This window comes from Neolamprologus multifasciatus, chromosome 18, assembly GCF_963576455.1.
Source record: "Neolamprologus multifasciatus chromosome 18, fNeoMul1.2, whole genome shotgun sequence".
In the NCBI taxonomy this organism is placed as follows: Eukaryota; Metazoa; Chordata; class Actinopteri; order Cichliformes; family Cichlidae; genus Neolamprologus; species Neolamprologus multifasciatus.
This window is the reverse complement of record NC_140456.1, coordinates 12068320-12082006: the sequence shown is the minus strand read 5'-3', so window position 1 is coordinate 12082006 and position 13687 is coordinate 12068320. Positions and strand designations below refer to the sequence as shown.

Below are 13687 nucleotides of genomic sequence, written 5' to 3'. Positions count from 1 at the left end.
TGATTGGCTGAAAGAGCTGATTTGCATGCTCCTCTCATCTTCAACAAAGTCTCAGGATGCACTGGTGGATAAGGTCACTGGTGTCAGTCTGCATGTGTGCCAGCTGAGAATGTAAACAGATCAAACACACAACAGGCATTTAAGTGTTTCCAGAAGGAGTCTGGGTTCTTGATGATCTAGATAATCATGACCCCAAATTCATGTCAGAGGTGAAAGGCATTCTAGTCAGAAGCAAGAATAGTTGAGAGTTACCATACAGCTGGAACTTACACTAATGGGACTGTTCTATCCTACCAATGAGGCAGAAAAGTCTCACAACAGATCAGTATGGTTTGTCCTCAGCTAATCGTTTTAATTTATTTCATTTGGTGGCTGAACACAGTCTACTTGTGTCTTTACGCACATGCAATCATCCAGCGAAGGAAAATCCACGAAGGTTGATTATTTTCAACATGACATTATGTTTTCTTAGGGACTTCCTAAGCAAAACAGCAAGTGTTGCTGATGTCATTTGTTTAGCAGTGTAATCTGTTGTAAATAAAGAGTTCCGCATAGAAAAAATTATGTAAAGCATCTCAAGGGAGAACTGAAATTCTGTAGCAAAGTCAGAACCAAATATTATAAAAGTCCTGTGAAACATGTAAATTCCACCAAAATCTTTATGGTATCATATGCGAACTATGAATGCTTGTTCAAAAAATCTCTGGCTCTTTTCCACAGCATGTCTTTGTCCTGCCTTCTTCTCCTTCACCCCCAACCGGAGGTTTCTTCCTGTTAAAAGGGAGTTTTTCCTTGCCACTGTCACCAAGGTGCTTGCTCATAGGGGATCATATGTTTGTCTGGGTTTTCTCTGTTGTCTTTGTATTGTTGTCGGCTCTTTGCCTTACAATATAAAGTGCCTCGAGGCAACTGCTGTGGCGATTTGTCCATATATAAATGCAACTGAATGAAATTGAACTGAAACTATTTTACTTAAAATTGTTTTTTCTTTGTCTGTGGAGAAAACTGATCCACAATATATTTTGTTAGTTCTGTATTTTGCCAACATCAAAATAGATAGAGACTTATGTGCTATTAAAATTTTAATAAAAATCAATAAATAAATAAATAATAAAAAGAAAAATAGATTACAACAAAAGAAATATAAAACACAAGTGTGTCTAAATTATACATAAGCTTAGTATGCATAAAAAATGACATCGCAAAGAAATATAAGACGTCTTTTCTATGAACAAATTCTGTATTGACAAGAAAAATCAAACAAACATACAAAATATTCCAACCACGTTGACTCTGTTTGTCTCTGTTCTGTTCTTTATGCGCCCCGTGTTATGTAAATGTTGAACATTCAGGATAATCTACTGGTCTGATAAAGGTTTCAGTTTGTGTTTTGATAGAAAAAACAAAAAAAGCTTACCAGAACGTCACACCCGACTGGAGACTAGCTCCTTTTTCATCCTACAGTGGCATTAAATGTCTCAATGCCATCTGGAGCTGTGAGAAGAAAAGCCCTCCTTTTAAAGATGCCCATTTTAATTGGTAAATATTTACTCGCACGAGCTCTTGGCAGGCATGAACATAACGTCTAATGAAGCACTTTAAAGCCTATGGGCTCTTAGAGCTTACTTTGAATGTGATTCTAAACAAATGCAACCTGGGGTTGAACTGTTGATGAAGGTTGATAAGGGGGCTGAACGCTGCAGTGACTGTTCTTTGTTTAATAACAGTGCCAGCACCAGTGCAGTTACCCTGCCAGTGCCTGTGTGTGTGTGTCTGCAGTTATCTGTACAGATGCAGTCAGTCTTCAGTCAGCTATAAAGATAGATGTTTGTTTATGTATTTGCATGTACTTTGTCTGTTTAGACTTAGTAATAAATCCATTTTCACTATATTTTTGCCCCAGTATAATTTGATATTAAAACATATTTATTAGAGCGATCCTAAAACTTTCCTTTGTATGACCGCTAAAGGACAACAGTTGGAAGGACATCAAAAACTTAAATAAAAAATACATTTGCAAGAGAATTTCAACAGAATATGGAAAAAAAATGTCTCCAAATTTGTGTGCATCTAATGTACACATACAGATTTGTGTATGCCTGTGCATCAGTTGTGCAAGGACATATTTACAGATTGTTTGTGCATGTAACTGTTTCCAGATGTTGTTTTGTGCATCTGTCTGTTTTTACGTTTACCAGTCTCTCCAAATTCATCTCCAAGATTTGCACAACAGCATGTGTGTGTGTGTGTGTGTGTTGCTGCTGTTGTCCTAATGCACAGGTCTACATGTACATTAATCTCCGCTGCAGCGGCAGCTCATTGCCTTGCATGCGCCGCTCTCTATCCCTGACCCAGTATGCTGTGCGATCCTGCCTACAGCCTCATTTGTCTCCATCAGGGGACAACCGAGGTTACGACTCACCAAAGCGCAGTATGTTTCTGGCGGATCTCCACACGTGATATTGGGAGGGTCGAGGGTCACTCGCAGGTACTCTGTCATGTCAGTGGCTTCGGGCTGACAGGCCATGTAGTCCCATGCCAGGCCTTCCTCTGTGTAGATCTGGGACTTGCACACGTCATAGTGTCCCCAGACCGCAGGGTAATGTTGCATAGCGTGGCCCACACTGGTGCACAAAACTTGCAGAGCGAACAACACGGGCAAGAACATCGCTGATCTCATTCAGTATGGTTTCTGTAGGATTCTTCTTTTCTTTTCTTTTTCTTTTTTGTCTTTTGCTTAGTCACAGAAATGACGATAGCACTCTAACTTAACAGCAGCTTTGAACGGGGCAATAGAGCATTTAGGAATTGTGGCAGCATCTTGCTAGTTTTGTGTGAGGAGCTTCAGGCAACTATTAGCCCCCATTCAGTTATTTTGTCTTTGATTGCCACCGCTTCTGCCAGGCTGATGAGGCGCGTCAACAAGGGGGTGTCTTCACTAGTGTTAGTAGTTGATAAAAGGGTGAACTAACGGTCAGATGTGATGTGCAGAGGAGTGACACTCCTCATAAATCAGCAGATGTCTGAGCTTGATCCCCAAGTATACTTTTTGGCACCAGCAGCATCCTAAAGGACAGAAGAAAAGGATAGCTTAATGAATTAAAAAGATTGGATGCATTCACAAAACATTTGAAATGCGACATTAAAGTATTAAATGAGTTTTAACATGGCTTGCAGGGAGCTAGGTGTAGAAGTCTTACATCTTACTACCCACTCCAACACATGCACAAACCCAGACACAAAGACACACGTATGTGCAATAAGTGCACAAGTGTAATGTATGGCTTTGCTGCTTTTATGGGTCCCTCAATAATAACCTTTTCAAAATCACTGTGTACAATTCAAATTGAGCTTCTTCTGTAGAGTCTAATCTCCATGTGATTTTCATACATTGTGCAAAAAGACTTATTTCCATGTGTCAAGTCACTACATTTAAGTTATTGCCTTTTCTGATTCTTGCTCCTTTGTAGCCAAATGTGGAGTTGCATTTGTCTCAGCGCCTTAAGAGACATTTGGGAAATATTAAAGTAAAATTGGAAGACAGAAATAGTCTATTTGAGGGATTGTACATTTCTCGAAGCAATCGCAAGCCATCAGTCAGATGGCCCGACTCATCAGGTAATGGTGCCTGGCAGCAGTCAGCGGAGACCTGCACCATCTCAGTGACTCAGGTAAAACGTGTGTGCAGTAGCAGGGACTAAATGAAGCAAGCATATACACTAGCACCTCCAACTGAGTATTACTTTAAATAAGAGTTAAGCTACTGTTGACTGTCAATTTGCCAGAGCTTTTGCCTTGGTGAAAAGTATTTGTTGCTGTGAATAGCTGTACAGAAGAAATACATTTCAATCTAACCTTTGCCCACACAGGTCACAATGTTAAGAAACACACATGGTTATCCTCTTAAGTGCAGGTTAAACGCATTGTGCAAGGGGAGTTCAGCAGTACTTGTTGAGGCAGAACCATTACTCATTGAATTTCTCTGCTCTGATTCCTCCAGCTGATACAGTACATGAAGTTGAACCCGTAACTTTACGGTCAGCAGCTTTCCTCTCTACCCTTCAGGCTACAGCCACCCCCCCGTGACTGACAGTTACAGCTGAAATTTATTTATTTATTTAGGTAACCTGGGGTTTGAAGAGTGTGGAGGGAGTTTTATGTTCAGAAAAGTGAGATAATTTGGTGTGTCAACACAAAGTATTACCATATTTGAGAGGTTATTAAATCAAATTAATTAATTAAGCAATTTAACAATATTTATCAAGAGAAACTCATTTTAATGAGCGATGTCTCTGTTCACGAACACTTACTACGTAATGCCTGCTAGCATGTGGAGGTATTAGAATTCAATATTTTAATTTGGTCCTCTTGTCTTGGACTGAAAATGGTGCCAATTTGAAGGAGTTAAGACCACATTTCAGACTTCCTTAGAAATACTGCATTCCTTTTTCTAACCTAATGCCCCTTTTACAAAATGACTATGGGCTTGAATACATTCCAAATGTAATGAAAGTTATTCATCTGAGCCGGAGAAATTACTGAGCTGCTTTTCAGACCCTTCAAAGTGGGCCATGACAGAAGGTATGGATGAATGGTTGTTTAAAAAAGAAAGAAAGTAGAGGAAATAAAGGCAAAAAGGTAGAATTCTTTTTCCTTAAATGCACTCGTATCAGTCGGCAAAGTGTCTTTAAAACATGCCTGGAAGTGTAATTGTTGATTAAGTCATTTCTTTCGCAGGATGTGTGTATAAGATTTCATAAATATAAATGTCAGCATGTGATCGGAGGTGCGTCATGGGATGGAGCACTTACGATTGACATGCGAACCAACACACACACCGTGATACTGCAAAGTCCCACACCCCCTTTCATAATGCTGAGGTTGGCTTTCATAAGACAGTCAAATTAGGTAGCAGCAGCAGGGTGGTGTAGGTCACTTATCTCTAGGAACATTCAAAGCTAATAAGGGACAACAAATAGGCCTGACCATGGGATACGGGATTTAATTCACAGACATCTAGAGCAATGAAATTATATCCAGATGAAAGGCAGGTATCGGGTAGCTCAGTAAATCGACATAGACAGGTATGCTCATTGGTGCTAAGGTAGGAAAAAGGAATTGCAATTTTTTAAAAATCTTTACTCCTTTAAAAGAGAAAATTAGTGCGCCGAGTAAGCGTTCCCACACAATTTATGAAGTAAATTCAACTGCTTTTCAATTAAACATGACCAAGCAATTTGTACTGCATTAATAATATGCCTCCCTGCTGTAGTGTTTGCATATTGGGTTATACAGCTACAACATTAAAACCACTGACATGAAAACCTGTTTAACACTTGGGACATTTCTCAAGAAAACGCGTTCTGTGTGTTGACCTCCAGTCTCCACAGATCCCAAACTGATTAAGCATCCATGGGAGGTACCAAAACAAGGCAGCTCCATAGAGGACCATAATACCAGCTGAAAATGTACTCTAGCCTGACACCATAGAAATGTCAATGCCCCGATGGACCAGAGCTGCTTTGGCTGCACATGGGAACACATTGCAATAATTGGCAGCACTGTATATTTTGCATCAAAATGATTACACTGAAAAAATTAAATGCAGAAGAACACTTGTTTCTTCTGTCATGACATGTCTACCTCATATTCTGTGCTACTCAAAGTGCAAGGAGAAACCTGTGAATGTCATAATTTCACTGAGAAAAATATGAGTCAGATTCTATATTAGAAGTTATTAATATTTGAGTAGCCCTCCATATGCCGGGAGAAAGAGCTCAGAACTTTGGATGACCACCCCCCCCCCCCACACACACACACACACACTCCTTCTCTCTCACACTCTCTCTCTCTCCCTTGTCCTCTCTCTTCATCTCTTTTCCTTCACTTGTTTTTGAAGCCTCTGAAACACCCCCTTGTGTCCACTTGCATTCCATCCCCTGGGCAGCTCAAGCATAGCAGAGTGTTTTAAAAGTCAGCAGGCAGTCGTGCCCCGTGGCTTATATTGGTTACAAACTCCCAGCCAGACTCTTAAAAACCATAACGGATGTATTCCATTCATTTTATAGTAATCCCGCTTAAGTGTGGCTTTTCTCTCTGTCTCTGAGTGTGGCTTTTTGATCCCCTCTTAGCTCTCATTTTATAACCAACGTGAAAGAGAGCTGTCCATGGTGCTGAAAGGCAGGACCTCAGATCTACTCCAATACTCTGCACCAACTGACATCAATGATTGCAAAATAACACTCGTATTGATTTTAAAATAAAAAAAAGACCCTAACATAACAGTCTGATTTGCGCTTTGTGGTTTTTCCACTGACAATTGCTATTTTACCGTCTTGCCTTTTTTTTTTTTTTTTTTTTTTTTTTTTTTTGTACTGGGCATCAGTCAGGCTTTTGGATGTGCACACATACAATACCTCCTATTGTGTTCATTGATTTTGTTGAATTCCAACCAATAGCTTATGATCCATAGCCAGTTTGAGCAGACTAATGCTTTGTTTCTGGCTGATGAGTGCAACAATAAACGGGTTAATGCTTCCAAATTTCTTACAGCCAAGAACAAACCCCCCAATATGAGTCACAGTGGGATCGACTGGCAAGCAGGAGCATGTCTGTACTGTAACACATTTATCTTCTGACTGTCATTCCTCTCCGTCTTGATCCTTCATTCAATTGTTATTTCCCTTCAACCATCTCTTTCTGTCTCTCTCTCTGTTTGCAACTGTGTCTCTTAGCTTCTCCCAATATGAACACTTGACATAAAACATACAATTATTGCCCCAGGGCTGCACCTTTAACCTCTCCAACTGGAGCCACGTTAGGTCACTTGTTATTTAAGGACTCACTCTAGGATGTGGTTGATGTAGTTACAGTGTGATGGCCCCCAGACACGGCCAGACAGCCTTCACTACAATCACATATGAAATCATGCTGTCATGTATTATTCAGAGTTCTTCTCTGGGACGACTAACATGCAAAAACGCACAGCATCAAAACAAATTTTTGGAATTATTGTTCAGCACATGTAATGTTCAAAGGTGGAGCCTCGAGCAAAAGTCTTTTTAAATTAAAAAAAAAAGTATTTTTCTGGTCTTTAAATGATTTCAAAATGGAACATGCAAATATCTGATAGAACTTGAAAAAATTACATATTTTAAAGAAGCTGTGTTCTCTTTTATGTTCTGAATCCAGTTTTGCGCAGAGACATGGCACACCTAGATTTCACTTTGCTGACTTGCTGCGCAACAGGTTAAACTGACATTGTTTCCACTATTAAACGAGAATTTTGGGGGCGGACTTGAAGAAAGGGTTTGGGTTTAGGTGCAGACTACACATTTCAGTTTCTTGTTAAACGAAGAAAACCTTCTGAATACATTTAAACTCTTTGAAGAAGGACGCCAATTAAACACTATGGACATGCACAACGGTTTTTATATATCTCATGTAAAACTCGTGGTCATGTTACCCACTTCTCACCTAACAAACGCTACCGTTCCCACAAACAGCCTACTGCAATTACCCTATTACGGCGGCCCATTTAGTAACGACGATCCCGGTCACAGAAGCAACAGTATACAAATAACGAAAACGTACAAACTCATCTGAATGCTCAAAACATAACACTTATATTTAAATACGCTCCTGGGACAATCTGCTCATTCAACAAGTTATTTTGAGGCCACCGGTAGTTGCAGAAAGACGTTTATTGGTCTCTGACTGGCTCTTTTGTTTCTAATTTCCTTCTATTTTTTGCACCAGATAGATCAACAAAAATGATGTGTGCGCAGAAAGCGGGAACTGACCTGGAGACTACGATGTTCTCTCTTGCTCCCAACTTTCTTTAAACTTTTGCATCCGAATAATGAACACGGGGACCCGATCGCCAGAGCTTTTCTTCCCCCTTTTACAAACGCCACTGTGCCTTCACGGATGTCCACACAAGCGGCTCCTTGATTTACGCAGCGCTGGTTGGCGCAGCGTTCATCCGAATGGCGCACGAGAATACTTCAGAAGCCTTTAAGGTAATTCTCAGTTGTCCCAAATTCGATGAAGTCCATCAACGGGTATTAAAATACATCCCGATGAAGAACAACTCTCGGGTCGTTTGGATAGGTTAGACTGATTTCTCAGCCCAGCCGAGTTGTGCTCGGAGGAGGAAAGAGATAAGCAATCTTCCTCAAATGGAGCTACTATGTCCAGTTACATATGAGCGCTCCGCCGGGTCCTAAAGATAACACTGACTGGTTGGTAAATCTCAACTTCAGTCGTTGTTTTTCCAGAATATTACAGCCAGTTCCCCTTTACGCGCAAATTAAATGTAATCAGAGCAGGCACAGTAAAACATGCGCTTTTCAAAAATGCTAGAATATTTGAGCATTTGATTATTTTTAATCTACATTAAATTATTCCAAAGTAGACAAACTTGCTGTAGTCTTGAAGTTGAATAATATTCATAAAGTTGCTCCATGATCTCTTGCAACGGACAACATCGGTTTCTACATAAGCTTCCAACTCATTTGAAGCCAGCTGTAACTGTAAATGCGCTAATGATATTTCGAAACCACAGCTGCACTGCGCACACATACAAACACACACAGACACACACACACGCACACACACAATAATGATGTCCACCTAGATTTAATGTATAACAGTTCTGAATCTAACCCCATTGCCGCACAGATCTCACCATCAGCAAAACTCACTGCGGTTTCATTATCACATCGCACGACCCATGAAAAGGAAGGGCTGCACGTGAAGAGTAAAACCCCCAAAAACTTGACAGCTGCGAGTCTTCGGGGCGAAAATTTAAAGTACAGCACAATTAGAATACAGCCTGCGGAGTTTTGACAACACAAGCTCGGAAGAAATAAGTGAAGGACCCCCTCCCACCCCCCCCTAAAAATATAATATAGGTTATTCACCAATAATCGCCCGATTGTCTGACACATTGATTGCTACAACAACAACACCGCCTCGGGTTTTAATGCGATCAGAAAATAAATAAAGGGGAAAAAAGATCTTACCTGTACATGTTACAATGTGGGGAAATAACTGCGCTTGTAAAACAGATAAGTGAAAAAAAAAAAAAACTCCTCCGGTCGGAGTTCGTGCTGTAATTCGTTGAATTTTGCGGGCAGAGCTAAAAGAATAACTACAGTTAGGTGCGTCTGGCGGGCTCCCTTGGCGCGGAGTCACAGATGTCACCCGCTCCACTCCAGGGTGCCAAGCAGCACGGCAAACAACCACGGTGACAGGTCGCTTTGAATACGCATTTTAATTGTGTTGTAATGCCAACTGGTGGCGATTGCACGATAAGAACAACCGCGCCCAGCTGAAGGTCACCACAGTAATTGAGCAGTCCGCATCTCACATCGACGCTGGAACCGTTTAAAAACTTCTAAAGCAATCCGAATCAATAAGTCTCGCGCTTATTCTTAGTTCATATTTCTACCAACTGCAAAATTACTATGCAGATTCAGAGGCACGAAGTGAAAAACGGTCTTTTTTCTGTTGTAAGTTTAATAAGAAATGCAAATATTCATATTTCTCTGATAATCTTTTCTCCGATTAAACATTTTCACCGTTTTTGCGACTCGCATAAATCTTGAGTACTCTGGGCGGCTCTTGCGCCCTTTAGGCAAACTGACCGGCTGTATAAGTGGATTTTCAATAAGAGCAAAATATTTTTCAAATATGTGACGTTTCAAAGCTCTGCGTTGAAGTTGTTTGCAATAATAGGTAATAATTATTGCGTTTTTGAAATCCGAGGGCTTTCCAGTATTGTCTGTTGGCGTTTTCTGTCCTTTCCTTCTCATATCTATGGATGCAGATGACCTTCCTTTCTTCCCTTCTTATATTCACCATCCATTCATCCATCTAATTTACAATTTTTTTCTTGTATTTTCAAGGCATCTACTTGACCTTCATTCCTTCTTTGTTCCCTTTCCTCCCGCCTCTTTTTTCCCCCAGAAATCTGAATAGAAGTCTTATTCCTACCCTTCATTTCCCTGCTTGTCCCTGGTTTTGTAGAATGTAAGCTAAGCAGTTATGTGTTTTAAATGCCCCCAAATAGCACCTAAGCCCATATTGATTTCTTGCAAATTAATATGCAATGAAAGACCTGTAATCCCATTAAAAAGTGACAATGCCATTTCTGTTCTGATAAAGGCAGATTTTGGTTAGGACTGGAGCTGCATGACAACAAGTCTCTCAACCCCAGTGAGTAAAGTGTCTCACGCTGTATCAGAGGGTTCAGCCTTTGCTTCCAGCTACTGCTGCTCTTGACATTTCCATTAAATCATTCCTCCTGGAAATACTACTATACCACCCTGTCACATGACTGCCCCGCTTCATTTTGATTTGAGACATACATAGATAGATAGATAGGTACTTAGGTAGGTAGGTAGATAGACTGACCATGTGAATTTGATATAGTTGTAATTTCTGATTGCACAATGTCGGTGAAGTACTGGCATCTTTAATCTAGGCAGACTGCTATTCAAGTTGATCTATATAAAAACATGCAGACTGCTACTCTTCCAAACCCCAGTTTCAGCCCTTCCTGGTCAAAGGCTCCAGGGTCAGCTCAGTGAATAGACAAAGCCTCCTTGAAATCACATCAGAGAGTTAGAATTCCACCATAGCAGCTCCACAGTTTTTCAGCAGAGTGCTACAGTGTTTGACGAGGATACAGAGGTGGAGTCTGCCCTCTCACCCTCTGCACACCCTTTCCCTTGGTGCCACCAAGAACCTAGGCTGACAGAGATGGAGCGCTTGCTGTTTGATTCAGTTCCCGGGGGTCTATTGATAGTTTCAAAGTGGAGTCCACCTGCCACTGCTTTAATCATCTGTGACCCCACTGCATGTTGGAAGACCACAGTGGGACAGCAGGATCAGCAGCCTCGTACTTAGAGTGTGTGTGAGCAGTCAAGAGGAAGAGGAAAAGAAGGAGAGGCTGACATGCAGAGATGATAAGGAAACATTTGGACCTGCAGAGATGAGATAGATAAGATGTTTTTGGTGAGCTGCACCTTTTCCAAATTCCAAACATTTTCTTTGTTCTGCCTAGCTTAAGATTTCTTTCTTTTTTCCTCATGACACATTTCTATCCTATTTAAATGTATTATTGGTGTATTTAATCTTATTTCTCTCTAGAGGTGGGGCAAAGTGAATCAGCATGCAGGCACAACTTATGGCTGCCAAATTAATTCAATTTATTCAGAAACCTTTCTTAAGGCCAAGGTTGTAATTATGGCATGCAATTAGAGGGGGTATAAATATTAGATAACTTCCCAAGTCCCTGTGAAAGTTAACCCAAAAGCTGTTTTTTTCAGGTATTGGCGATTTACATAAAGATCTCAGAGGCCTGCCGGCTATAATTAAAGTAAAATTCACATGCTCTGACAAACATCACTCAGCTATTGCAGAATTTAGGTGAAAAGGTTCTTATAACTGTTTACACGTGCTGATTGCATCACTAGAAGCTTACTCACAATTGAAGTGAAACGTCACCTCTGAAGTGATGAGCTGAGCAACCCTGTGTTGGCATGTGACAGTATAGCTTTTCACCCGGCAAGACATAGTTGTGAATTTGAGTGGGTTGTTACCACACTTAAAAGTGTCTGTGTAGAAGGAATATGTGACACTTTTCTGGAGAGTATGCCAAAGCCACTGCGGTGCAGTTTAGAACAGGAAGTGATCAGGGTAAGGAAGGAGCTGGGAGAAGCAGGAAACACTCTTTGGAATTAGTTCAAGCACTTGCAGTGTGTCCTTGTGTGCATGTGTTTGTTTGTTTGTTTGTTTGAGTACATGTGTGTTCAGGCAAGAGTATTGCTCATTTGAGACACTTAAGTTTGTAAACATCCTTATTTACTTCTTTGGCGAGATGTTACAGATGAAAGTTAGTGGATTACATCACTATCTTAAAATCTTTATTTCTTTTATTTACCAGTGCACAAAAAAAAAAGTGTCAACACAACAGAACTGCCAACAACAAATAAATCTATTTGCTGTCTGCACCTTTCATTAGAGCAGACCCACCACTGAGCAGGAATTGGGTAGAGTATTGGTACACTAATTAGTGCTGTTGCCTCACAGCATTAAGGTCCTGGGTTTGAATCTGGTGGCCTCGTGGAGCCTCGCACCTTGTAAAGGACTCGCAGCCTAGCCAGTCGAGTTATTGTTGTTGTTGTTGAGGACAAAATTAATGAAGGCGCTTCTCCTTTAATGCCAGCAGTTTCAAATCTCATTAGATTTATGATTTGAAAGTTTTTTGTATTAAAGTTTAATTTATCGGAATTTCTCAGCAAGACTTGCATGGTAAATCATGCTAATTATTGCCTGAACAATTCATGGATATGCTTGAGTGAGCATCGTCTCTTGCCGTCTCTTGTTCCCCACTATGGATTGTTCTCTATGCCTGAAAAACAGAAACCTAAAGTCGATGTCAGACTAAGCAAGTGAAAAGAAGCAGAGATACTCACTGATTGTCAGGCTTACACTAGTAGTGGAAATCTTTCTCAGAGCTTAAACCACATTATGAATAAACCCAGTAGTTTCCTATAGTCTTGTGTAAAACGCAGGAAGGACCTTACATTACATATAGGGATGGCTCATCATTGTAAACATCACTATAAATAAATATTTTTAGACTAGATATTGTGTTGAGTGGGTACTGGGTAGTACACCTAAACTGTTTGCCAGCTATGATCTGGCCCCAAAACCAGGGCTCATAAGCAGCTGGAACCCAGCATCGCTTGGTTTGGGAGCTGCTGGCAAAAAGCCAAACTCTCTGGGAGCTGTTCTACATTTTACAACATGATGGATGGCATAAGTCAATTTTAACCGTAACAACAAATCAGTTCATCAAGCGCGCTCGTTAATAGTTGAGAGGAGGTAAAGGCTTTCTTTTAGGACGACGGCTAAAATTTAAAACCTCTAATGAGGTGATAACTGTGAACGATTCCCATCTGAACGATAGGCCAATTGACACGTTCAGATTGTTTCCTGCCCTTTTACTTCAGTAGACAGATGAGATGATGCTATTGAGTGTTCAATTGTGGCTTTATGCGCGGCAGGTAGCTCATACTCGCCATGGGCTTATTCAAATTTTCATGAAAAGATGACCTTGAAAAAAATTGTATTCATAATGATAGAATCAAAGTGCTTGAGGTTTCACAAAACAAGCCTGAAAGTGAGTGGACAAGCTTGAAAATAAAAACACTTCAAGGTTTGGAGGTGAAAAAGAACATTCGACTTGGTAATAGACTGAAGGAGCCTTTCATGTTTTTTTTCTTTTGTTTTTTTTTTTAAACAAAAGCATTGATTCTGATAGCTCTAAGATCGGATTCACATGTCTACAAACCCATGTGAGCCTCTTGACATTTATTAGGTATGGCATGCCAAAAAGTCCCGTATTCCCTGAAGTTCTTTTGCTGTGTCTTGACAAGGTTTTGACTTTTTATGTGGCGCAGAGGAAAACTGAGGTTTTCTTCCAAGAGTTCTGGTGGATCATAATGCTAACAGTCTATTCCACAGCACAGTGACTCACAATTTCAGATTCTAAAACAGACTTTAAATAGATTTTTGGTAACCCTATTTGCTGGGTCGTAATTGCTGTTTGGCTTTATCTTTGCCAGCATGACATTTGGTGGGGTTTAATGATGCCAGATTCCAGAGAAACTGC

At 40.5% G+C, this 13687-nt stretch overlaps 1 protein-coding gene across 3 annotated transcripts in view; it reads right to left on the bottom strand.

The window, feature by feature from the left end:
- LOC146497437 (netrin-G1-like) overlaps nt 1-9363 on the bottom strand; it is a 70899-nt gene extending 61536 nt beyond the window's left edge. Inside the window, exons 1-2 of one of the 3 annotated variants that reach the window (XM_085140509.1) lie at nt 9027-9363; nt 2423-3066 (exon numbers count right to left, since the gene is read on the bottom strand). In XM_085140509.1, coding sequence (XP_084996635.1) covers nt 2423-2680 — 258 coding nt within the window. In that variant the 5' untranslated portion in view covers nt 2681-3066; nt 9027-9363. Of the gene's footprint in view, nt 1-2422; nt 3067-7802; nt 8890-9026 lie in introns of those variants that run through there. The other 2 variants (XM_085140508.1, XM_085140510.1) reach the window with 2 other exon arrangements.
- Between the last annotated feature and the right edge of the window lie 4324 nt (nt 9364-13687).